Raw genomic sequence first — 27,881 nt, forward strand, 5'->3', positions numbered from 1 at the left:
AATTTTCATTGATGATTTGGTAAACGACTTCCATACAGTGATCTCTCCAAAAAGGGGGATTGGGGATAGCTTGAGGATGGCTTTTCTAGTGTGTGTAAGAAATTAACCAAAATAAATGCAGAGAAAGAGACAGTACCAAAAGGAGAAGCCAAAATAAAGTTGTTGAGTGTGATTGCACCGTATATATTTGATGCTTTGCCAACATATATAATGAGGAAACTAAACTGCACCCACTCATAAAACTAATAGAAAAGGGGATTAAAAAAAAAAAAAAAAAAGAAGAAGGAAACATAGACTATAATTTTCCTGTAATAGTAGTGCAACTTGGCAATTGCATTTCTATTGGTAATAAGTTATGGATACGGGTAGTGCGTAGTTGAGCATCAATGTCCATAGTTGAACGCAAAAGAAAAAAAAACTTTAGATTTCATACAACTTGTTACAAAATTTTTGTAGTTATATTTATATAATGCGATCCTTTCGCATCTTTTCTTGCATTATCATTCTTATAAATGATTTGTATCTCGAGCTCATAGAATAGCAGCTGTACCTTCACTTTGGCTCGAGTCACTTCTTTTCACCCCTGTAATCAATTTTGAAGAAGGATTTGCTTATAAATAAAACATTATACTATTTTACATTTACAAATTATAAATTTAAAAGTTAGACTTTAACATTACAACTGTGCAAATTGTGTTCATCTTTTCGTGATTTATACTTGTTCATCAATTTATATATATATATATATATAATAGGACTACTGTGCTATTAGGAGCACAGCAGCCCTTGTGCTCCTAACTTTCTAACCACCCATCAAGTTTGATGGGTGGTTAGAATAAAAAGGAGAAGAGATATTGAAGAGAAATTTAGGGAGAAGAAAAATTAAGACACCTAATTTCTCTCCAATATCTCTTCCCTCTCTCATTCAAACCACCCATCAAACTTGATGAGTGATTAGAAAGTTAGGAGCACAAGGGCTGCTGTGCTCCTAATAGCAAAGTAGTCCTGCTCTATATATATATATATATATATATATATATATGTGTGTGTGTGTGTGTGTGTGTAAATTAGTGAAATATTATAAAATTTATTTGTAAATGTTGCATTACTTTTCATTGCAAAGAACAACAATTTAAAATAAAGTTTTTTAAATTTGCCAAACGATCTCCTACATGCGCGACATGCTATGTGCGTAGCATTCGCCTAAACAGGCCCTAAAGGTGATTCGACGAGCTACTTCGGCCCGTCCCTATTTCTAATAAATGATTTGTATCTCGAGCTCATAGAATAGCAGCTGTAGCTTTGCTTTGGCTCGAGTTAATTACTTCTTGTAACCATTGTAATCAATTTCGGAAAATAATTTGTTTATAAATAAACCTTATACTATTTTACAAATTGTAAATTTAAAAGTTAGATTTTAACATTAGAACTGTAAATTGTGTTAATCTTTTCGTGATTTGTGCTTGTTCATCAATTAAATATGACTGTATATGTAAATTAGTGAAATACTATAAAAATTTATTTGTAAGTATAGTATTACGTAACTTTCATTGAAAAGAACAATAATAATAACAAAAAAAAGTTTCTTTCATTAACCAAACGATCTTGCTATGTGCTTCACATTTTGGCCTAATTAAACAGGCCCTCTTCAGCTCCCCTTATCAAAAAAAATCTAGCAATTGTTAACTCCTTTCCAGCAGTTTTACTAGGAAATTAAGTTGCTCCTGAAAATTCAACCAACCTTAATTCGGGTAAGAATATGATCAGGCTAAATATATATATCTGATTCAAATGAATGCCTCTCTAGAAAGGAGACAAAATTTGCATTAACCCCATGGCAATCAACATATGACAATTACATCAACCAATGTTTTTTTTTTGGAAAAGATACGTAAATTGGTTTTTGGGCAAAGGAGGGTTAGAAACTTACCTCCACTAATGCTCTTATTCAAAACTCCATAGAATTCTCTTCCAATATTTTTCTTATGTGCAAGTAGTTCCTATCATTATCATCGAGCCAATCCAAGATCCTACAAGATTCCTAATATCAAGAAGAGCGAATCTGGAAGAATGTAACGCGCGCGCACAATTACCGATCTTTAATTACGGGGTCCGCCCTCTTCGCAGTCAAAATCGAGGCGGCGTCGCGGGTTACTGCCTTCCCTCTCCCTCGGGCTTTCTTGAGGCTCCGCCACCGTGGAGGGTGGCGGCGGGGGCGGCATCGACAGCTGATGCGGCGGCGGGGGATGCGGCTGTGGATCGATGATGTAAACCACCCTCTCGCAGAACACGAGGTTGCCCGCGACCACCTTGGGGTTATCCGCGAGGGCCGCGTCCGCCGCCGCAGCGTCCTCGTACACGACGTATGCCGCGCTCGGCGCCGGCGTCCTCCTCCCGTCGGTGCTCGACACCCAGGCGCCCGCCCACGCGGGGCCCTCCGCGACCGCGCCGTAGCGGGCGAGCAGGGCGCCCAGCTCCGCGAGGCGCTCCGGAGAGCGCGGGCCCGCGTACCGCGCGACGACGGCGCGGCAGGCGCGGCCGGCGGGCGGGGGAAAGAGGTCGAGGGGGTAGAAGATGCCGGCGCCGGTGCCGAGGAGGCCCGCGCCGAGCGGGGAGAATAGCGCGCGGCGGGCGTCGGAGAGGCGGCGGAAGAGGACGATGGCGCAGCGGCCGTCGGGGGCGACGAGGGCGCACTCGACGGAGCCGGGGCCGAAGCTGGCGCGGAGGGCGGCGGCGAGGGCGTCGGGGGTGGTGCCGGGTGGGAGCTGGTCGACGAAGACCTTGCGGTGGCGGGGGTTGCTGCGAGCGACGGCGCGGATGTGGTCCATGAGGTCGGGGCGGGCGGCGGCGGCGGAGAAGAGGAGGTCGACGAGCTGGGACTTGGTGAAGGGTTGGAGGAGGAGGCCCCTGATGGAGCGGGAGTCGGCCTCGGCGGAGTGAGCGGCGGCGACGTCCTCGTCGGGGTCGGGGGGGGGCGGGGCGAANTTTACATATATTATACTTAATATAAAAATAATTAAATATTCATATATATGTGATAAAAATTAATAAAATAAATAATATATTTAATTTAATTAATTTATATTATATAATAAGATTTAAGTATAAATATATTAACCTAATGATACTATTTATATTAATATATTTATTTATATAACTGTTTATTTAATAAAATAAAAAGATGAATAAAGTTGTTCTTAGTTCCCCTAGAAACTATTTTTAATGAGTTGTTTCAGAACAACGCAGAACAACTCGCTTGGATCGGAACAATCCGTTCCTTCAAGTTCCTCTACCGTTCCTCCACCATTTGGTTAGAAATTGGGGAATATTCTGTCTTATTTCGAAATATTCCCGATACCAAACACAACCTAAAGTTTCTACTCTCTCCTGTATAGGCTGTATTCACATAAAGTTGCTTTATATTTTTTTCAAATTTGGTCGCACTGCTAAACAGTTAATGAGTCAAAGTTTTAAAACTGAAGTGGTAACATATTCAAATGAATGCCTGTTTAGAAAGGAGACAAAATTTGCATTAACCCCATAATAATGAACAGATGACAATTCCATCAACAAGGGGGTCAATTCTCTTCCAATCTTTTTTTTTTTTGCAAAATATGTGTAAATTGGTTTTTGGGCAAAGGAGTATTAAATTAATTTAGAGCCATTTTTCAAAAATATGCAAAACTTACCTCCATTAATGCTCTTATTCAAAACTACGCAAAATTCTCTTCCAATATTTTGTTATGCACAACAAGTTCCTATCATCGAGCCAGTCCAAAATCCTATAAGATTCCTAGCTAGTATCAACAAGAGCGAATTTAAAAGAATTAATGCAGTGCGCGCGCACAATTAACGATCTTTACAACGTCAGCCATGTAGGATCGTCAAATTCAAGGAGGCGCCGCAGCTTCGTGCCTTGCCCCCTCCCTCGGGCCTTCTCGACCCTCCGCCGTCATTGGCAGCGGCGGCATCGACAGACGACAGCTGATGCGGCAGCGGTGATGTGCAGCACCCTCTCGCAGAGCACGAGGTTGCCCGCGACCACCTTGGGGTTATCCACGAGCGCCGCGTCCGCCGCCGCAGCGTCCTCGTACACGACGTACGCCGCGCTCGGCTCCGGCGTCCTCCTCCAGTCGGTGCCCGACACCCAGGCGCCCGCCCACGCGGGGCCCTCCGCGACCGCGCCGTAGCGCGCGAGCAGGGCGCCCAGCTCCGCGAGGCGCTCCGGAGAGCGCGGGCCCGCGAACCGCGCGACGACGGCTCGGCGGTCGCGGCCGGCGGGCGGGATCAAGAAGTCTAGGGGGAGGAAGAGGCCGGCGCCGAGGAGGCCCTCGCCAACCGGGGAGAAGAGGGCCCGGCGGGCGTCGCAGAGGCGGCGGAAGAGGACGATGGCGCAGAGGCCGCCGGGGGCGACGAGGGCGTACTCGACGGAGTCGGGGCCAAAGCGGGCGCGGAGGGCGGCGGCGAGGGCGGAGGGGGTGGTGCCGGGAGGGAGCTGGTCGACGAAGACCTTGCGGTGGCGGGGGTTGCGGCGAGCGACGGCGCGGATGCGGTCCAGGAGGGCGGGGCGGATGGCTGCGGCAGAGAAGAGGAGGTCAACGAGCTGGGACTTGGAGAAGGGTTGGAGGAGGAGGCCCCTGATGGAGCTGGAGTCGCCCTCAGCGTAGTGAGCGGCGGCGACGTCCTCGGCCGGGTCGGGGTTGAGCGGGGCGAAGGTGGGGTGGAGGGGCTCGCAGAGGATGGGCTCGGTGGACGGGTTGAGTACGGAGAACGCCGTGGCGAAGGGGAGCACCTGCTGGGGCTCGCAGATGAACTCCAGCAGGTTTTCGGGGGTGCTGCTCCTTCTCATGGCGACGATCAAATTAAAGAACCTGACGACGATCGACGGGGTTTAGCTCTCAGGAGAGAATGGGAATGGAAAGGGAATTACCCAGAATTATTATCGAGAATTAGGGGAGCGAGGGAATTAAAGAGGAGAGATCATTACCTCTTCGAATTAATGTGGCGGGAGAGCTAAAACAGTTTTTTTTCTATATATTAACATGATATGATATTATATAATAAGATCGAAGAAATTCTTTTTTAGAAAACAACTTTTGACGTAGAAATTAGACTAAATGTTAACCTTAATTAATTAGAGGGTGATCCATTGGGAACAATTTAATTAGTGTTTATTCATCTTATCTTTTTTTATTTTTCTTTTTTCTTTCATTCATAATATTTTTATTGTCTTTGTATTTTTTTTTTTCTGATACAAAAACTAAAATTCTCTTCTAAGATTTTCTTAAAATTGTTTTTAGAAAAAAAAGAAAAAGAAAAAAAAAAGTATGCTATCCGTTTTATTGTCTTTGTGTCCTTCAAAAGGTTGAAGGTGGCATGAGCAGAAAGAAAAGCTGCCCCCAAGGCCTGCTGCATGAAATGTTTTCATAACCGTAAGGCTGAGTTTGATTGGAAAATTAAATCTTAAAAAATAATTTTTATTATTTTTAAAAATAGAAAATATTTTGGTATAAGATAAAATAATTATAAATTTGTGTTTGAAACTTGAAAGCATTTTGAGATATTTTAGAGGATATTCTTAGAAACGTTTAGATAAAAAAAGGTAAAACAAATTCTAAATATATTTTTAAAAATAAAATAATTAATTTATATTAGTATATTTTATACAAAATTATTTATAGAATCATTTCATATAGTAATTTATAATATAATATTTTATGTAACAATATAATTTAAAATATTATATTTATTTTATTATATATAATAATTTATTTTATGTAATGATTTATTTTATATAATTTATTCATAATATATATAATGAATAAAGTATAATACTAACAATATCTTTATAATTTTAATTAATAATGTAATGTTCCTAGGGTTTAGTTGTCAGAATGACTATAGTATTAGTGACTAGTCGACACTTCTGGAGAGTGTCGGACTGAGTCGGAGTCATTTTTGCACGAAATGGATGTAGAAATGGACTTGGTNGAGAAAATAGTTTTACATATATTATACTTAATATAAAAATAATTAAATATTCATATATATGTGATAAAAATTAATAAAATAAATAATATATTTAATTTAATTAATTTATATTATATAATAAGATTTAAGTATAAATATATTAACCTAATGATACTATTTATATTAATATATTTATTTATATAACTGTTTATTTAATAAAATAAAGAGATGAATAAAGTTGTTCTTAGTTCCCCTAAAAACTATTTTTAATGAGTTGTTTCAGAACAACGCAGAACAACTCGCTTGGATCGGAACAATCCGTTCCTCCAAGTTCCTCCACCGTTTGGTTAGAAATTGAGGAATATTCCGTCTTATTTTGAAATATCCCCGATACCAAACACAGCCTAAAATTTTCTCCACCGTTTGGTTAGAAATTGAGAAATATTCCGTCTTATTTCGAAATATCCCGATACTAAACACAGCCTAAAGTTTCTGCTCCCTACTGTATTCACATAAAGTTGTCTTATATTTTTTCCAAATTTGGTCGCGCTAAACAGTTAATGAGTCAAAGTTCTAAAACTGAAGTGGTAACATATTCAAATGAATGCCTCTTTAGAAAGGAGACAAAATTTGCATTAACCCCATAATAATGAACAGATGACAATTCCATCAACAAGGGGGTTAATTCTCTTCCAATCTTTTTTTTTTGGAAAATATGCGTAAATTGGTTTTTGGGCAAAGGAGTGTTAAATTAAGTTAGAGCCATTTTTCAAAAATATGCAAAACTTACCTCCATTAATGCTCTTATTCAAAACTACGCAAAATTCTCTTCCAATATTTTGTTATGCACAACAAGTTCCTATCATCGAGCCAGTCCAAAATCCTATAAGATTCCTAGCTAGTATCAACAAGAGCGAATTTAAAAGAATTAATGCACAATTAACGATCTTTACAACGTCAGCCATGTAGGATCGTCAAATTCAAGGAGGCGCCGCAGCTTCGTGCCTTGCCCCCTCCCTCGGGCCTTCTCGACCCTCCGCCGTCATTGGCAGCGGCGGCATCGACAGACGACAGCTGATGCGGCAGCAGGTGATGTGCAGCACCCTCTCGCAGAGCACGAGGTTGCCCGCGACCACCTTGGGGTTATCCACGAACGCCGCGTACGCCGCCGCAGCATCCTCGTACACGACGTACGCCGCGCTCGGCTCCGGCGTCCTCTTCCCGTCGGCGCTGGACACGCGAGCGCCCACCCACGCGGGGCCCTCCGCGACCGCGCCGTAGCGCGCGAGCAGGGCGCCCAGCTCCGCGAGCAGGGCGCACTCGACGGAGTCGGGGCCGATCTAGTGGGCGCGGAGGACGTCCGCGAGGAAGGCGGGGGTGGTGCCGTGGCGGAGCGGGTATATGAAGACCTTGCGGTGGCGGGGGTTGCGGCGAGCGGCGGCGCGGATGTGGTCCATGAGGTCGGGGCGGGTGGCGGCGGCGGAGAAGAGGAGGTCGACGAGCTGGGACTTGGAGAAGGGTGGGAGGAGGAGGGCCCTGATGGAGCGGGAGTCGTCCTCGGCGGCGACATCATCGTCGGGGTCGGGGGGAGGGGGAATGGAAAGGGAATTACCCAGAATTATTATCGAGAATTAGGGGAGAGAGGGAATTAAAGAGGAGAGATCATTAGCTGTTCGAATTAATGTGGNGGTGGGGTGGAGGGGGTCGCAGGGGATGGGTTCGGTGGACGGGTAGAGTACGGAGAGCGCCGTGGGGACGGGGACCACCTGCTGGGGCTCGCAGATGAACTCCAGCAGGTTTTCGGGGGTGCTGCTCCTTCTCATGGCGACGATCAAATTAAAGAACCTGACGACGACGGGGTTTAGCTCTCAGGAGAGAATGAGAATGGAAAGGGAATTACCCAGAATTATTATCGAGAATTAGGGGAGAGAGGGAATTAAAGAGGAGAGATCATTAGCTGTTCGAATTAATGTGGCGGGAGAGCTAAAACAGTTTTTTTCTATATATTAACATGATATGATATTATATAATACGATCGAAGAAATTCTTTCATAGAAAACAACTTTTGACGTAGAAATTAGACTAAATGTTAACCTTAATTAAAGGGTGATCCATCGGCAGCAATTTATTAGTGTTTATTCATTTTATCTTTTTTTTATCTTTTTCTTTTTCCTTTCAAGTATAATTTTTTTTATTGTCTTTGTATCTTTTTTTTTCCATTTTTTCGATAAAAAATTAAATTTCTCTTTAAGATTTTTATAAATTTTTTAGAAAAAAAAACATGCTATCCGTTTTTATTTATTCAAAAAATAAATTTATCAATAGCAGTGAGGCATGCAACTAGGACCTCTGAAGATTCTTTTCAGAGAAATTGTTGTCTACACCAAAAATAGTTGCAAACTTACTAGTGCACAAATATATTACTTTAAATTTGTATTGAAAGAAGAGTTTTGCTACAATATTACTCCAAGCCTTATTTGCACCAACAATATATAGGAGCCTTAACATATGTAGCTACCATCTTCTTGAAGGAGAAACAAACTTATCTAAAAGATCTTATTCAACTTTATTTTTTTTTTTTATTACATCTCAACCCCTTCAATCAGTATATCATCACTCAGCGAACGCCTCAATGATCGAATGGAAAGACGGAAGCCGAATGATGTTGCATCTCGGAAAGCCGCCTGAGCGAAGGAGCTTCCTCCATTCCGCTTCGGTCCTCTCTTTCCCTCCGGTGTACGCGAGCATCATCATATCGAATGTTTTCTTCATGTCTTCGAGAGAGTCGTCTTCGTCTGCCCCCAACACGGCCTCAACGATTATAAGCTTTCCAGATTTCTGCTGCAGTGCCTTCTGGCAGTTCTTTAGTATCCTCAGACAGCCTTCGTCGTCGAAGCAGTGCAGTACCAACTGGCACAACAAGCAAGAATAGAAAGGGGGAAAAAAATAATAATTTAGCACGAGGTCACAAATCAATAATATATTAGTCAACTCGAAAAAGAAATTGATAAGGATTAATTTATAATCTTCTCCGTCTCAAAATTAGGTTTTTCAATAAATTTTTTATTAGAAAATTTTGGGTCTATTTCAAACTAATAATAGGAGTTTAAAAATATGACATATTTAGTGACATAAATTGAACCTAAGAATATAAACCTATTAGCCCAAGGCCTAATAGTACATATCAACTTTTGCACTTTATGATTTCCTAATGTTCGTGAGGACCATCAAACCTTCGGCTCTAATATACTTGTTAAAAATTTAAGGGCTAAGCTCAAATTCATGAAGTGCTAAAAAAATATGACAGATCTAATAAAATTTATTCATCTAAGCGTTTGGTTCGGGTATAGGGGGATAAGAGGTTATCCCCTTGTCCCCCCACACTTTTTGGGGGAACCTGACCCTTTTCTGGAATTTAGGTTGGATTAGCTAATCGCACCGCAATTTAATTTTTTTTAAAATAAAAATTTAAATAATTTATATTTTGTATTTTTAATTTAAAATTTTTAAATTTTAAATTTTAAATTTTAAAAATTTAAAATTTAAAAGTTATATATTTAAATATAAAATTTAAAAATTTTAATTTAAATATAATATAAAGGGCAATATTATTATTTTTTATTTATAACTTTTTTACTATTTTTTATTCCATCTTATATTTTTAAAAACTAATTTTTTTATTTTTAAAAGTAATTTAATTTTTAAATTGATCTACTCGATATTTGAATCTGAATTTATACTCAATATTTGAATCTGAATTTATATCTGTCCTTAAAATAGACGGTTCTAACCTACCTATGTCTATGTGGTCTGGACCGACTAATTATATATTAATTTTTTTGACTCTTTTACAACTGCCGGCACGTGTGCTCGTAACACTTTTCGGTTGGGCAGGTGCACGTGCATGCATTAATGTCTCTCTCTACCTTCATAAAGATAGCATCGCCCGCAGGGATCCCGTCGAACATGCTGCCGCCGACGTGCTCGACGCGGGGGCACTCCGGCGCGGCGGCCACGACATGCGGCAGGTCGAAGTTGATGCCGCAGACACTCGGGCACAGCTCCGTGATCGCCTTCAGCACCGCCCCCGTCCCTCCCCCGACGTCCACCACCGTCCGAATCCCCTCGAAGCCTCCGCCTTTGTACACCGCCGTCACCGCCCGCATGGCGATGCTGCTCATCCCCACCATTGCCGCGTTGAACGCCGCTGAGTACTCGGGCTCCGCCGCCGTCATCTCCCACATGTCCCGCTTCCCATGTTTGCTGCCGCCACGGCACAGCACCACTCTCTCCGCAAGGTCGTGCCACGGGCTCGCCTGGAACCCCCACTTCTGGAGGAGCACCTGTGTTCAGCAACGCATGATATTCCGCGGTCGATAATCGCAATCTCATCTTAAGCTAGCTAAGACGCGGAGAAACCCCCCTCACATTATATACATGTAGCTATAGTCATGAATGCAGGTCAGAATTGGATCTAGCTAATCTGTATTCAATACGATACTAATATTTTTGATAATAGTTAGGATATATACCACGGAGGCGAGGCTGAGCTCGGAGCGGCGCGAGAACCAGCGCGAAATCGGGGTCGGCGCGTAGGCGGGCTCGCCCCTGGTTGGGTCTACGCACTCGGCGAAGACGCCCTTGTGTGCGAGGAAGCGCATGAGGCGGTGGAGCACGGAGGAGTCTGGGGGAGGCCCCGTAGAGTGGAGCGCGGCGGCGATGCGGGAGACGGGGAGGGGCGTCGCCGGAGCTTCGTCCACGATGTCGGGGATGCCGAGCTCGACGGCGCAGTGGAGAGACATGGTGTAGACCAACGCCGTCGTCGCTTGCCACGCCCGGATTTGGCTTTGCAGGTCTAGAACGTTGCGCTCCTCCGCCATGCTGAAACGAAGCAAAATTCTTGTAGTGATGATTAATTAAGTTGGTGTAATGTGTAATGCAGTATGAATTGGTTATTTATGTAGGTAAGAATAAGTGTACGTATATACGTGAATCTACGCTGATTTGTTTCTTGTGTAACTAATTCTGCTGAAAATTTAGAGTATGTACTTTTGATGATGGGTAATTTGAGTGGTCGTTGGGAGAACCCACTTTGATTCGGGTATAAGCAAGAACTAGTTATTACAGGGATAGGTACAAGTATGGGGATAAGAAAAATAGCGTTTGGATGGAAATTGGGTTGTTCCCGGGGATAAAAAAAATATTAGGAAGTTTTATATAAAAAATGGAGGTGTTGGTGGGGATAACCGAGAACTACTATTCTCGACTAAAAAATTAGTGTTTTGGTATAAAGAGGGGATAAGGGCCTATTCCTATTCCTATCTCCTAACCAAACGGTGCCTAATTACCTAACGTGTTATTACCGTACAGCAAGAATATTGCTAACCACAATTTCATTAATTATACTCATTTAGAGAGTAGTCTCTTCATTTATGATAAAGGTGTTTGGTTCCCAAAAAAAGGTAAACGTTTTGGGTATTTCATTTTCGCTTTGTCCAATAATATATATATATATATATATATATATATATATAAAAAGTGAGGCTACTATACTTCTGGAAGCACAAAGCAGATCAATTTCTATATTACGACTATCGAATCGTCGATCGGCTCCGTTAAATTTGATTTAGAGTATTTGAAGTATCTAGAAAATAAATTATGCGATTTTTCGATATTATTTGCCTAGTGAACGAAGGGGCTCAAAATCAACGGCTGAAAATAAAAATCTTACAAAACGTGATAATACGATATTAAAATTTTAGATCAAAGATATTGATCTTGTTTTATATAGTACAAAGAATTTTCTAATCAAATTTTCAATGTGATTTTGATATTTTACACCGTTAAACTTGCAAACGGCTCACTACGGTCATTAAAATATTAATTTTGAGCTCCTTCGATCACTAGCAAATGATATCGAAAAATTATAAAAATTTATTTTTAGATAACTTCAAATACTCTAGATCAAGTTTAACTCGAGCCGATCGACAATTCGAAAGTCGCAACATAGAAAACCGATCTGGAAGCACAGAAGCTCCTGGCTTCCAAAAGCATAGTAGCCATATAATATATATATATATAATATATATATATATATATATATATATCTGCTGGGCATATTATGCGATAGCACCAGCGCTTAGTGCTATCGAATTTTCATTTTTAGATTTAATATTTTGAATTATTCACCCATTAAATTATACTATTCAATCAATAAACTCACTCAACTCTAGACGGCCCATATCATTCTAACTATTCATTTTTTCATCCAAGAGCCGAAAACCTAATAACACTAATAATTAGTGCATTGATAGTATTCCAGTTCTAAATTCTATATATATATATATATTATATATATATATATATATATATTATAAAAAATGGTTAAGGTTTAATAATATAAGTATTTGGTATTTAGTAATGAATATTTAGAGAGTAATAATAGCATTATTAATTATCTTATCAATAGCATGATAAGGGATATTTGAAGGTTCCTGTAGTAGGCACTTCAAGAAAATATTTGAAAATAATTTTCTAGCTGAATTTTTATTTTTTCAGATCCATTATTAAAAAAATTTTTATTTACTTGAAATTAATATTTTTGTTCTTAATTTTTTATCATTAAAAAATACAAACCGTGAAAAATAGTTTTTTTTTTTATTAAAATTCTTTCTAAAAATTTTTTTTTCTTTTTTTTTTTTTGTTAAATCAGAAACATGCAGTCTACACCCAAAAATTAGAGCCAATTTTTTCCTTTTTAGGAAGGTAGGAATACCTTTGTGTTCGGCCTATTAATTGTAATGTCCATATTCAAAAGTACAAAGAAATGTACAAAAACACGTTATACATAACTATTCTTTTTCTACACCTGATTAATTCAACCCTCAACCATTTTTATGGAGGTATCAGCCAAAGAAAAGATTCCAGCATCACAACAATAGAATCTACAACAGTTGAATGGACGCGAGAGGTGAGAAGTAAAATTAATCAAATGTGTATTGCAGTTTAAAAAAAAATAAGAGAGAACGAGAGAGGAAGGTATAAGGACAAATGTCCTATACGCTCATATATCTGTTCTAAAAAATGCTTTGACCGCCCGTGTTTACTGACCAAATAATGAAGTACGGTGAACCAGCTAAACGAGTTGGTTACAATATAAGGTTGCACAAAATGCACGATGTAGAAACATTCTTTCAGGAAAGCTCCGACCACGAGCGCCTCTCCATACGCAATGCCGGACTAGGCCTTACTATTGAGATCAGTTACCACCCATATATAGTCCCCAGGTGATGGTTATAAGATAATGTTAGGTTTAGCAGCAAATTAATCCAACAATGCTAAATTAACTCGTTACTAAATTAACAAATAGCTCAACATGGAAAATATCAAACTAACCATTTCTTTCAGAAGGAAGTATATATGTATATATGCGTAGAGAACATAGTTAAGAGTAATTCTTAGATGCCACAATTGCTTAACACATGTCTGTTTCATACATTAGCTAATTAAATTGTCATCTGATTCCAAAATATAAAGCCAAATCACGGGCTTGTTCCACACAAGCAAATACATGTTAATTATTACAAACCATAGCTTTGTATGTTTGCTAATTGAAAGTACCACACTGCAAATGAGAGAGAGAGAGAGAGAGAGAGAGAGGCCTTGGACCTAACCATGGTGCTGTAGAAGGGGTTTTAAAGAGACCCAAAATAAATAACTAATAGTTGTATATCCATAGGATTGAATAAAACTCTCCTATGATTAATTGTTGGTACCCCACAACCATATGTGGAGTACACATGTAGTAGTAATGTTAGAAACAGGTACCAGAGAAACATGCCAAAAACAAACAGTAGCTGTGATCCAAAACCAGCCACTGACTCGGGGCCTATAAAACTCTCCTCAGAGTCTAAGCCACATTGATCTACATAAAAGAACTAATTAAAATCTACACTAGCTAGAGTAGCTGGACATATTTTAAGTTACACTGAACTCTACTGAGACAAAGAACATTTATGGACCAACACTAGTCATTAACACTAGCATCTCACCAAATATGCAAATAAGATTGTTTTTGAGCATTGAACTGTTAGATTACTTGGGAATTTGAAACCCCAGTTTGGATTAAAAGGGTCCTAATTATACTTTATAAAAGTGATCATTGTGATTAAAGATGACACACTAGACCACCACAGTTCATGATTTAAACCCACAATCTTTTTTTAGTCCTTTTTTCTTTCTTCCGAAAATTTTAATTTTAAATAGTCATTTTGGGACTCAAATTTTGTGGCAATTAATAGACCCTATGCTGTAGACATGGGCATGTGTTAGTGACTGACACATTGAGGGAGGGAGATGAGAGAGAAAGAAGAAGCAACCATTGTTTAGGCCAAGGACTGTTCTGGTGCTGCTGATGCAGTGAAGTGAGTGGGGATGACTCTGTAGTGGTGGGATGTGGGACTTGGCAGAGTTGGAGCAGTGAGAGCCATTGTAATACCTGTTTAACAAGGAGAAACACTGTTAAAAGTTACAACCATACTTAATAGCTAAACCAAACTTAATAAATTTTTCTCTCTTTATAATAATTTCGATCAGCTCTGTCGATATCACTATCCTGAAATAGGCCGTCAATACAATTCTGAACAAACCTGCTTGAGCCACAGCGGTCGATGCGGCGGAGATGGGCCCTCCGTAATGCTGGGACCCGAAGCCCATGGCCTCGGCCGTTGTGGCCGCAGTTGAGTAGTGGAACATCTGCGGGTACTGCACTCCGGCGTAAGAGGCGGCGCCACCACCCGCTCCTAACTGCAAATAGGGATAAAATCCATTCGGCGCCGTAGCCATTGATCCAGTTGCTGCTCCTCCATACATCTGATATTGAGATGTTGCCCCACCATAGGGATTGTAGTAACTCTGTGATCACATGAAGATTATGACTAATGCCTTTGTATTTGACCGCACTGAAGCATTTTAGTCCATTAAAAATATTCCATTTGACAAATAATGCGTTTTATTATCACATGTGGCTGTTTAAATTAATACCTTATTAGTTACCTATTTCATATATATACACCATGAGACTAAATGATAAAATTAAAACCTTTGAAATTAATTTAGGATTCCATTTCATAATACTCTGGTAGGAAATGAAGTAGCAAAGAGATTGCAACATACCGCTGGATAGGCATACTCAAGAGAATATGGAGAATACCTGAAATTTATAAGAATATGTCAGCTTAATTTTGTAGGAGGATGGATAAGATATGCATTTGGAGCTAGTAATCAACTAATTACTACTGCTACTGGTTGCTCATAATATTATACGTCATTAATGTTACTGACATGTTAGCAAATCTATATGACACTTTAAAGTGCGTGCATGAATCAATCAAAAATCTTCACATTATAAGTGTTAGTATATTAATAACATATAAAGATGATATTGAGCGACCAGCCTAGATCATTTCTCTTTCTATTTTATCAATTTTATTATTATTATTTTTTTTTACCATATATAGTTTGTTGTGCCAACAAGTCCATGTGCGCACCCACAAACGCACATGTTTGTACGTGTGCGTTTGAGCGTGTATGGTCATTTTGACGCTCCCTATCATATAATGTGTTTGCAATTTGTTTCCCTAACATTGTTGCTTTTATATTCACACTTTAAATTGGATAATAACAAGATATTATATTTTACAAACAAGAACAAATATCGCACTATTCGGATAATATTATAAAAATATATATATACTACTTTACTATCTTATCTAACAACAAAATCTTATAAGACTGGAAAGTGAAAAACATAGAAAAGGATAGCTATTTAGAGTTTTCCCCTTTTGAAGTACCCTGCGTGGGGACCGACCGTCCCTAGAGCAAGTGGCAAAGGGTTTGGTGGTTAGTACCTGAGGTCCCAAGTTCGAATCCTAGTTGATTCACATTTTTAGCTAAGTTTATTTCTAAATGACATAAACGAAGCGGGTAGCGTGCTACCTATTTCTCTCTCAAAAAAAAAAAGTAGTACTCTGTGTGGGCACATGCTATGCATCTGAGTGCTCTTTGCTATAAGTAATTAAGTAAGCAACTAAGCATGCATGATGTATGTATCTTTACAGCTTACCCATAGACATTGTAGGGAATCCCTTGCTGGATGGCATAATGAGGGAAGGTGGCATGAGCAGAAGGAAAAGCTGCCCCCATTCCACCTTGAAGGCCTGCTGCATGAAATGATTTCATAACCCTAAAGTTCCTGCTCCCTCCTGCATTAAAATAAAGTTGTCACATATTTTTTTCCATTAATAATAAGCAACAAAAACAAAACATGCATGGTGAATAATTAATCAACCTAGCAAATAGTAAGAAATAATGTTGTATCGATTGTGTATATAAAGTGATAAACAAATAAGGATGAATTTTTTTTCTTTTCTTTTTGAGCTACTATTTATGGAAAATGAACAACTACCTAGGATAACTACCATTCCTGTTATCATTCACCTTGTTGAAAAGGAATGTTAACTTTTGGAGACAACTGTTTCATATTTTCTATTTGCGTAATTACTAATTACCATGCCCTACTTTTTCTTTTTTACTGAAGCTTCACCAAAGTTTAGATTAAATTATATAATTAAATTTATATTGCAGGACCAAACTTGATGATATGTTGCTCTCATGAATCGCAGCAACCATGCACTAAATTTCTAACAGGCTTGTAATTAAGCACTGAAGAATATCACACAATAAGTAGTTTATAAATTCATGAACTACTTAATTAGAGGCTTTCAAAAAAAATAAAAATTATATGCAACCTATTTATGAATGAGTGTAAAATGTACTGATTTTTGCATAGTTAAAAAGGAGAAAAAGTAAATAAATTAAGATGTTTATAAAGAATCGGAGATAAATACCATGTAGAGGTGTTGTCGGTCGAGATCTCTGAAGACCAAGGGAAGCAAGATTGCAATTAGCCCGTCTTCCATCGATCACCGGCGAAGGATCTACACAAGCTCGCGTTGCGGCCTCTGGCTCACCAAATGTAACCTGGCATTAAGAAGAATTAAAATAAGTAAAGCATTGATTCAAGCCAAACATAAACACATTTCGATAGATCAAATTATAATTAAGGAACATAAATACCATACATATATGCAGAAAAGAGAGAGAAAAAAAAGAAATGATATTACATAAGTGTATATATAATAATAATTAATTAGAGTAGATCCTGATTCTATTATTTCCAGATTCGATATCTAGCTGATGCTTAATTTTATCCAAAAAAATATGTTCATATATATGAAACATCTTGGATTCTTTGGAGAATATATGCACCCAAAAGAGAAGATCAGGTAATTAGTGATATACAATGTGCACATAAAATAAAAGGAATTGTATTTGCAAAAAGTAACCCATCAAATTAAGAAGAGGAGAAAGAAAAAGTAGATCAAGTTAAGGAGAAGGAGAACTCACGAATCCATAGCCTTTGGATCTCCCAGTGTTCTTATCAGTAATAACAACAGCCTCTAAAATCTCCCCAAACTGCTCAAAGTGTTTCCTGAGGGTCTCCTTTTGGGTCTCCCAAGCAAGCCCTCCAACAAACACCTTGGTGTAAGTTGTGTCTCCAAATTGTTGCCCTCCCATATTATATGGAGTAGTACTCATCTAACTCTCCACACTCCAATTTAAGGTGTGTGTGTGTGTATATATATATATATACCTATCTATGTATATATATCAAATGAAAAGGGAAAAAAGAAGACCAAGGCAACAAGTGATGAAGTTGTGATAGGAAGGAAATTAAATGGCCAATCAAAGTAATAAGAGAGAAAGTTGTTTAAAATCCTTAGGGGCGAGAGAGAGAGAGAGAGAGAGAGAGAGAGAGAGGAAGAAGAAGAAGAAGAAGAAGAAGAAGGAGAAGAAGAAGAAGAAGAAGAAGAAGCAGAAGAGGAAGAAGGAGAAGATGAAGAAGAAGAAGAAGAAGAAAAGCAAAAGGTAAGAAAGGAGAGACCAGAGAAGGTAGGACCTTGCACAATATATAATACTATTATAATAGTCCCAAAACTTGGTGGTGGTGTTCATTTCACCTTTGTGGACTAGTCTTTATTAGGGTCCAACCTGTATATATATAGTTTTTCTTAATTTTAAAAGAAAAGTTTTTTTTTAAAAAGGAAAGAGGTCCAACCTGTAGAAGGATGCATGCATTGATTTTTTTCTTTTTTCTTTTTTTCCTTTTGTAATAATTGACTAATATGCCCTTGCAAATTGGTTGAAATTTTTAGGTTGCATGTGCATATGAGTGTGTATGGTGGGAACATGGCTAGAGTGGCAAAAACGGAACGGAACTGGCCGCGATTGGAACAGGAAAGGGAAAAAAAAAAAATGCTAAGTCTACAGCTAAAAAAGATTGTATTCTTTACAATTCCTAATTCGACGATTATAAGGGTTTAAACAAATTTTTTTTTATCTTTAGTAATTTTTTTAAAAAAAAATTTGAATGATAAGGTCAGGGTAGTAAATATAGCCTTTAATTAGACGCTGAAATTTATAGAATTACAATCCAAAATAAATTATAGACCTCACATTAACTAAAGGATATATATATAGAGTGAGGCTACTATGCTATCGGAAGCACGGAGCCTTCCGTGCTTCCAGCTCGTTTTCGATGTTGCGACTTTCGAATCGTCGATCGGCTCCGTTAAACTTGATCTAGAGTATTTGGAGTACCTAGAAAATAAATTTTATTATTTTTCGATATCATTTGCCTAGTGATCGAATGGGCTCAAAATCAACAAATTTCAATGGCCGTAGTGAGCCGTTTGCAAGTTTAACGGTGTAGAAATATCCAAATCACGTGAAATTTTGATAGAAAATTCTTTATACTATATAAAACAAGATCAATATCTTTGATTTAAAATTTTAATGTCATATTATTACATTTTGTAAGATTTTTATTTTCAGCCGTTGATTTTGAGCCCCTTCGTTCACTAGGCAAATGATATCGTAAAATCATAAAATTTATTTTCTACGTACTTCAAATACTCTAGATCAAGTTTAACGGAGCCGATTGGCGATTCGAAAGTTGCAACATCGAAAACGAGCTGGAAGCACGGAAGGCTCCGTGCTTCCGATAGCATAGTAGCCTCACATATATATATATATATATATAGAGAGAGAGAGAGAGAGAGAGAGAGAGAGTCCAGCTATTATACTCTTATGAGTACGATCGCCCTTGTACTTATAAGTTGTTTTCGATGATAGAGCTTCGGAATCGACGATCTACACCGTTAAATATTATTTAGAGCATTTAAAACGTCTATAAATCAAATTTTATAATTTTTCGATATCATTTACCTTACGATCCGAAGGTCTCAAATTCGACAATATTTAACGGTCGGTATGGAATATTTGTTAGTTTAACGGTGTACGAAGGGCCCAATACTCATAAGAGTGTAGTAGTCCTATTCTATATATATAGTGAGCTGGTATGCTTCTAGAAACACGGAGCCTTTCGTGCTTCCAAGTCGTTTTCGATGTTGGGACTTTCGAATCAACGATTGGCTCTGTTAAACTTGATCTAAAGTATTTGAAGTATCTAGAAAATAAATTTTGTGATTTTTTGATATCATTTATCTATTGATCGAAGGGGCTCAAAATTAATAATTTTAATGATCGTGGTGAGCCGTTTGCAAGTTTAACGGTGTAGAAATATTCAAATTACGTGAAATTTTGATAGAAAATTCTTTATACTATATAAAACAAGATCACTATTTTTTATCTAAAATTTTAATGTCATATCATCATATTTTGTAAGATTTTTATTTTCAGCCGTTGATTTTGAGCCACTTCGATCACTAGGCAAATGATATCAAAAAATCACAAAATTTATTTTCTATATACTTAAAATACTCTGGATCAAGTCTAACGGAACTGATCGTCGATTTGAAAATCCCAACATCGAAAATGACTTGAAAGCACAGAGCGCTCCGTACTTCCAGAAGCATACCAGGGATTTGCTTAAGCCTTTTGTTTGTGCCCTACAATCTTATCCTATATATATCACCATTTATGAGCCTTTTATATTTTAATACTTGTGTTTTCTTCATTTAATTAGTTCTTTCAGTTGTAACTATCAAATCAAATGCTTAAATAGAATATGGTACATCAAAAAATACGTAGATAACTAGTTGGCCCAATTAATGGTTAATTAAGATTAACAATGTACTGATTAGATAAAGAACAATCTTATATATTGATGTAATTAATTCTCATTCGAAATAATTGTATTCCGCATATGGCAATCGATTTCTTAAGATTATTATTACTAGATGTTAAATTTTTCAAAGGAGATAATGTTTTGTCATTCTCGATGGTTTAGTGGGAGACCAAATTAGGAGACCACCTACGTAACACCATCATTTAGCATTTACTTTTTGACATTTTAAAATACAATTTCCTATTGCAGTGACACAGCCATGGTATTCTCTATCATCAGAGTTTATTATGTTTAGTTTGGCTCCACATATGTTTAGATCTTGTAATCCAATTAATCTTGTAATTAGTGAAATTAAGTCTACAAAAATTGTATATTCAAACATTATTATTCTCTCGCTTTAATCGGTCAAAACTATTGTTTTAGAACCGTCCAAAAAATTTTCACAAGAAAGAGAAGAAATAAGCGAGAGACAGATCTCCGTTAATATTTTATTAAAATTTCAATTGAAGCTACGCGAAACTAAACCTCGAGGTAAAATTAAATAATAAATTGAATGGATATAATTTTGAGGTCAACAGATACTTTTCTATCGGTTGAAAACTTTTTTAAAAAAATTGAATTCTCTTTAAGGAACCTCTATACGACCTGTTAGATATGTTAGCTGTTACTAACCTGTCATGGATATATATGGACTCTTCATTAATCACCGAGTTTAATTTAATCATCCAACATTGGCGTGCTAAGGTTATAATTAAGTTAAATAAACTAAAGACCACATTCAACGAATACATATATAGAACGGATTCAATGAACTTCGTGCTCCTGGTTTCATTAATTAGTCCTCGTCCTTGGTATAAAACTATAGAACAATATTACCCCTCAACTTTTATCATACATTTTCTTTACATTTTACTTTCAAAAACTTAAAGTAATCTTAATCAAATAATTAAAATTTCATCAAGTTCGTCAATAATTAATCAAATTTAGTGCTTTCAACTCAATTCTAATTAATAAAATGAAAGTAAAGCTGATGGGTCTGCTTCAAAATGGCAGAGAGTTGAGGAACTGCTCACACAATTTTACCTATTCTTACTGATTGTGATTATTGTTGATTAGTGAATTAAATAGTATTAATTTTATAGGGAGAACAAAATTAGTAGTTGTCGCGGATGTTGATTGGTTTGGCGGCGGATTTTTTAGCGGTTAGGTGGTCACACGATGGCAAATTTTGTGGCCTACCGTGATATCTCAGTAACTCTATTCTGCTCGGCTCTGCTAAATTTATTATGCAATTATCTTTAACTCCTCAGCGAGTTTTTGTTGACGAAACAGTTTGATAAGTCATATGGTTTACTCTACATTCAAATTTAAAGATTTATTATAATATAAAATTTTTTTAAAAAAATCTCACTATCTTATTAAAAGGTGAAAGAATAAATTGCTTCTCATTCTTTTCTTTTCTTTTCTTTTTTTTTTTTGCCTATAATAATGACCAGCAACTAATAACGAAAAAATATCTTACGCTATTGATTCGTCTCGGTATTGGTAGTTCACATGGCGCACCTATGCAAAAAGTGACCCAACTCCATCTGAGCCTTAGAAAATTGGGCATGGGCCCGGCCCAGTTGTAAATGTAAGTCCAATTTGAGACGCTATGTTTTTGTTTTTTTTTTTTTTTTTAATGATAAAAAAAGATGTGGACATCCAAGCTAGTGCGTTTACAAAACACATTGTCAAACATAAATTTAAGAGAGTTCATCTTTCNTCTTTTATTTTTCTATTTTTTTAATAATATTAATTTTTTTTTATTTCTAATAAGTATATTGATATGTCATTTTATTAATAAAAAAATTTACTGTATCACACTTATACTATATATCAGTAACAGATCAATCATATTTTTTTATTTAAAAAAATTATAGTAAAATTTTTTTTTTTTGTTAATCATCATGAGACGTCCCAATTCAAAAGGGATTAATAGTATTCTTTTTTTTTTTTTTTTTTGACAGCTGTATCCCCATTTATCTTGACCGAGAGGCTGACCGTTGAACTTCTCGAGGCACAAGAAGCACGGAATCTGGATCTCCCTGGACAAGTGGGCCCCACCTGATCGGCTCGGCGCGGCTCAGCCGGCCAAAAACGCCGTCCACGAGCCACGCCTCGCACCCCTACTCTTTACCATTGCAAATTAAGAGCCCATTGTATTGTTTTTATTTTAAAAAAGGAATAGGTAATTAATTCTATTCTTAATTTGTTAGTTACTGATATACTCTTTATAGTAGACAATATTTATTTACTTATTTTCTTTACGTGTTCGTGCGCTCAAAATGGAACATTCATGCTACAGGCCCATTTAACTGTAAAGCCCATTAGAAATAGGCTCTGTGGGCTTTTGGGCCGGACTAGGCCACAAATCTTATACGAGATGGGAGTATCACCAACATCTTCTTCTATGCAAATATTCTTTGAATTTTCTTTTTTTAAGGGGAATTAAAAAAAAAAAAAAGAGCATATTGTATTACTGTTTGTAATTCTAACCTTTGCAATCATATTTGAAGTGATTTGAGGCCCAGCTCCCAAATTTTTTTAAAGATATGAGACAAAACATATTGTTAATTTTACTCAAAGTGGACCGTGGATCGGCCAGGAAATTTTATAATTCAAACTATTTAATGATGATGTAGTGGCCCAGTCCAAAAAAAACATAATCATGTCGGCCTTGGCCGGATCTAGGCTCATCATCACCGTGATTCATTGATCCATCGTCTTTTTTTACATAACTTATCGTGCGTCGCGCGCATTCTGAGTTTATTATACCCAATTGTAGACTGCATGTGTTTCCTTCTTCCGGTCAGCTTAGACGAGATTTGTAGAACATTAAATTTTCCAAAAAGAAAAGTTAGAGCGCTCGGCATCCCAATCTACTATCTCCGTTCCAAAGTCTCAAAAGTTCGAAAGAAGAAGAAGAAGAAGTGATTATCACTGAATTTAACAGAACATATCGTCCTACCGCTGGATTAGCTAAATCTGGTGCAATGCTGCGCATTTCTAAGTTAAGATCAGCTAATAAGTTGCGGCACAAGAGTCCCGGATTGATCTGGAGTCACTTGGGTGGGGGAGTTGAGAACAAAACAATTGCCTCATTTGCCAAAAAGCTTGTTTTCTCCTTATCCTCTCCGAACTCAACAAAAGATAACTTCCACAGCACACGTTGCTGTCGCAAAATAGAAAAAGGGGTGGTCCAACCCGACCCGAAATGATCAATCATCCATCCGGATCTTCCAACACACAATTCCACTCAATTTTGTTCAACTCATGATATCTTCTTAGTTTCTTAGATGGCATTAAATTATTAAAGAAAGAATATTCAGGTATCTGACTCATTCGTGATTGCCGGCCACGACTAATATGTGAAATAATTAAAAAAATTGACACATTAGGAACAAAAATTATTGTTCTTATTTTTTTTTGTCTTGCGTAGTAGTTGCGTATCGATCCTTCAAGTTGAAAATTCCGAGAGAAAGAAAATTCGTTATGTGAATAAGAAAAAAAATGAAAAAGAACAAAAAAAAACACCCTATTATTGCTTATCGGGCCAGTACTCTAATGTGGTTGCGCCTAAAATTCGAGTGAAAAAAAATCAATGGTACTTAACACAATTAGCTGAGGGTTAGGTGGTTGAAATTCAAAATCTCAATTTCGAAACTTGGTTATTTGATATTTCTAGCCAAGCTTATTTTTAAAAAATAGAAATAAACGAGGCCAGTAGATTGCTGCTACCTATCTCTTTAAAAAAAAAAATTTGAGTAAAAACTTATAACTTGAAACTTATTAATAAAGATTCAGATATAAAATATACATACAGTCCACTAAATTTTCTCGATGAAGTTGCACTTCTTTACCGCAAGTGGCAAAAGGCTCGGTGATTGGTACCCGAGATCCCAAGTTCGAATTATAGTTGATTCGCATTTTTAGTTAAATTTATTTCTAAATGAAATTAACAAAACGGATAACGTGTTGCTTATCTCTTAGAAAAAAAAAAAAAAAAAAAAAAAAAAACTCTTACTAATGCATTTCAAACCATCTACATTGGGAAAAAAAATGGAGTTTTGATGACTACTCTGTAAATAAAAGAAAAAAAGAAAAATCTTTGGAGGAAATCATGCTGAATAGTTAAAGATATCAAGGAAGAGAAAAAAAAAGGGTCCTTAAAATGTTTGGTTAAGTAAGAAGCATCACATATTCACATGCCATGTGATCAAACCTCTTAAAATATTTGTTCCCTCTTCGCCTAACCTGCTCCCCACTTTCACACTACCAATCAAGCACAAAATTTTAGAGCTTTGGAGTAATGATGTCGATCTCTTAAACTAACAGCGCTTGTGTTTCCTGTTCCCTTGAACGTAACAATTGACTTGGACATCTCAAACCTCTCACCTCCAACAAAAAAATAAAATAAAATAATAAAATAATAAAATCATTTCATTTTATTTTATTTTTTATTTCTCACGACCTTTATAGGAGCCAAATCATTTATGAAATCTAACCCAACAGTTTAATACTTCTACTAAGAAAACCAGGCTGGTTGATTTGAACTTTGTAAATTAAAAATATCAAGAGTTATGGGATGTTATGTAAATAAAAAATAGCTGCAACTATTCCAAAGTGGTGAATATTTGAGATATTATTATTATCTCCATTATTTCACGTTATAGAAAAACATTTGCGCGAAAATCAATCGGACCTTATCCATAAAGCTATTTCATATATAGACCTATTTTTAAGAATTTTTTTCCGCATTTAATCCGTTAATTTATTTTATAAATAATTTTAATAAATTTATATTTGTATAAATAAATTTTTTTTTTACCATGCGAGGTTTTATATGGCGTTTTTAAATTGAATACAGTAATTTAATCATCATGTAAATATCAATATAATAATTTAATTATCGTGTTCAATTTAATTTTTTTAAGGGCATTAAATATTAAAAAGGGTCTATGTTTATGAATCACTAATATACCCAAATAATATACCGATATATTAATTGCATCTATATTAACTCGTGTAACATGAGATAACATATATTAATAATAGTGAAAACTTCAAATATTCTCATTGTGCTTTCATTTTTTTTTCACTATAGTACTCTATGATTTAAAGTGTATCAACTTAGTACCTATGGTTTCACATTTTCTCACTTTAGTATCTTATGGTTTAAAGTGAGAATCAAGTTAGTACCCTATGATTTCGCACTTTCTCACTTTAATACCCTGTGGTTTAATATTTCATTAAGAGAAAAATAAAACCACAGAGTACTAATCTGATACAAAAATAAAATCACATGGTACTAACTTGATACAAAAATAAAATCACAGAATATTAATTTGACACACTTTAAACCACAGAATACTAAAATAAAAAAGTGCGAAATTATATGGTACTAATTTGATACACTTTAATCTATAGAATATTAAAATGAAAAAGTACGAAACCATTAGAGGAGTTTTTGAAATTTTTCCTTAAAAATAAATTGAAGGGCATTCACAAGAACATTTATAAAATACTTGAAATATAGTACCTACGAAGTACGAACAAGTAAGACCCAGAGCTTAAATACTATTAAAATAGTATTATTAGAAAAAGATACAAAAAAAAAAATCAGTCCTCTATTTTTAAATACTTAAAAATAATTTTGTTCTCAGTAAAAAAATAAGAATTTGATTTTTTTTTTAATTAATAAGATCTACTGATAAAAGCAAGTGGGCCGAACGGCAACTGACGGCGACGGCGAGCCGTTCGAGGCGGCCGTACGGAGAGGGCGGGCCGTTCGAGGCGCGGGAGAGCCCTGCGGGCGCTGACGCCGTCAGTCCGGACGCCGTTTCGGCAGTGATTGCTCCGCCGACAGAACGGAACGGGGTCACGGCCCTGCTGTCGCGGTCCCCTCCCACTCCGCTTCCCGTACTGCTCAATTAATTACAGCTTTTTTGTTTTTGACCCGTTTTTACGCCCTGCTACTTTTCCACTTACCAAATTACCCTCGGCGTTCGAATTATTTTCCCATCAGGTGCCCGGTAGCGATGCGATCCTCACCGTCCGATTGGACAGTACGACCCGCGCTCTGGGCTGGCACGTGATCCTGGGCCACGTGGCCCCTCCCCAAGATCCTATCTCTCAACTTATTGAATCTGACACTTTTTTTTTTTTTTTCTTTTTCTTTTCACCTAGCAGGGTATTGAACTCTATCTTTTTTTTTTTTTAAGTTAATTCTCAGATAACAAAATATTAGTGGCTAAGTAGTATATATATATTCAAAATGATTATATTTAATAAGTATTAGAGCTTTTATGATTAGCTTCCTTATATATTTTTTTTTTTCACAAATAATTCTGCAAATTTCATAATACAAAACTGGTCTTATCCCTCCATACAAGCGTCACATCAGCGCATTGGCTACTAAGTTTGAACACGAAATAGGTGATGAGCCATTCACCGTATTTAAATACGGTGAATCATTCACCAGTTCACTTAATTTCTTCACAGTCGTTGACGTGACGCTTATATATTCTTGCGTAGTGAAGATAGAATATTTTGTAATTATAAATTTCGTAACATAATGTTATTTTTGATCTAATACTAATATCAGGCTTAATTTGAGGTACTAAAATATTCCGTTGTAAAAAGAAGTTGATCACGCAACGGGCCTGCGAAGGTAAAACATTTATTAACATGTGGTAAACAACAATTGTGGTTAAAGTTAAATTTTTAGAAGGCTATTTTGGTGGACTGGGTCCATTGAATAATTTTCGGCCTGGAAAAACAATCCGAAAAAGATCTTTGTTGTACGGTGATGTGAAGCACGACCGTAGGATTCGCGGACCCACAACACCACGCCCTCTGCTCTGATCCACCCATGGTCTCGGTCTCCTCTCTCCCCTCCATACACCGTACACCAGGTCTTGTCGAATCACTGGGTGTCCTACGCCAACGTTGTCGAGTCCCTAATGGTAGGGCTCGAATATCTAAGCTCGCAACAACCGTAGACCATAAGCTGATAAGGAAATAAAAAAAAACCTGCTCACGTTTGTCCCGTTATGCTCGGCATCCGGGAAAACTACTAAATCTCGTGGCAATTTCGTGATTAAAAGCATTTGCAGAGGTAAATGTTCAGTGGGTGCTTCTCTCACGTAATTACATGGTAAATTAAGGGCAGTTTGTTTGGGTGTACGGGGCGAGCTCCTGAATAGCCGATCCGATCCTCGGGTCCAGTGATAAGGATTCGCGCGTGAAATCATGTACCCTTGTTTTTGCTCACGTTGTACAATCTAATTAGTGTATTTTTTTTTTCAAAAAATTAAATTAAAAGTATAATATAATAATAATATAAATAATAATAAATAGTTAATTACTAGTTATAATTTTATATAGAGTATGATAATAAGTTCTTAATGCTACTTAATTAAACATATGCTGTATTGTTTTTATTGGATTTTAATGTTTTTAAGATGGCTACAATATATAAATACCTCTAGTAATAAAAATTTTATTTGCACTTAATTACTGTGTACTGTTGTCTTTTTTTTTTTTTTTTTTTTTCTCCGAGACTACTATAATATTAAAAAAAAGGTATTACTATTGTATGAGCTTAGATTTTTTTTGAAAAATAATTAATGGTAAGATCAACTTAATAAAAAAACAAAAT

The 27,881-nt window shown here is 37.1% G+C and overlaps 4 protein-coding genes across 4 annotated transcripts; all 4 read right to left on the bottom strand.

Moving 5' to 3' along the window:
* On the bottom strand, positions 2,100-3,956 carry LOC109723321 (UBP1-associated protein 2B-like). The gene is made up of 2 exons (XM_020251653.1): positions 3,916-3,956; positions 2,100-3,000 (listed from the first exon to the last, which is right to left on the bottom strand). Exons 1-2 carry the CDS (start codon positions 3,954-3,956, stop codon positions 2,100-2,102), a joined length of 942 nt encoding a protein of 313 aa, XP_020107242.1.
* On the bottom strand, positions 3,953-4,849 carry LOC109723322 (UBP1-associated protein 2B-like). Its single transcript, XM_020251654.1, has one exon. The coding sequence runs from the start codon at positions 4,847-4,849 to the stop codon at positions 3,953-3,955; it is 897 nt and encodes a 298-aa protein (XP_020107243.1).
* On the bottom strand, positions 8,405-10,974 carry LOC109722931 ((R,S)-reticuline 7-O-methyltransferase-like). The gene is made up of 3 exons (XM_020251108.1): positions 10,503-10,974; positions 9,897-10,313; positions 8,405-8,880 (listed from the first exon to the last, which is right to left on the bottom strand). Exons 1-3 carry the CDS (start codon positions 10,848-10,850, stop codon positions 8,584-8,586), a joined length of 1,062 nt encoding a protein of 353 aa, XP_020106697.1. The 5' UTR covers positions 10,851-10,974; the 3' UTR covers positions 8,405-8,583.
* On the bottom strand, positions 13,412-17,871 carry LOC109722932 (RNA-binding protein 24-like). Its single transcript, XM_020251109.1, has 6 exons — positions 17,437-17,871; positions 16,878-17,010; positions 16,094-16,232; positions 15,145-15,181; positions 14,619-14,883; positions 13,412-14,467 (listed from the first exon to the last, which is right to left on the bottom strand). Exons 1-6 carry the CDS (start codon positions 17,626-17,628, stop codon positions 14,355-14,357), a joined length of 879 nt encoding a protein of 292 aa, XP_020106698.1. The 5' UTR covers positions 17,629-17,871; the 3' UTR covers positions 13,412-14,354.

This window comes from Ananas comosus, linkage group 17 (genome assembly GCF_001540865.1).
Source record: "Ananas comosus cultivar F153 linkage group 17, ASM154086v1, whole genome shotgun sequence".
Taxonomy (NCBI): domain Eukaryota; kingdom Viridiplantae; phylum Streptophyta; class Magnoliopsida; order Poales; family Bromeliaceae; genus Ananas; species Ananas comosus.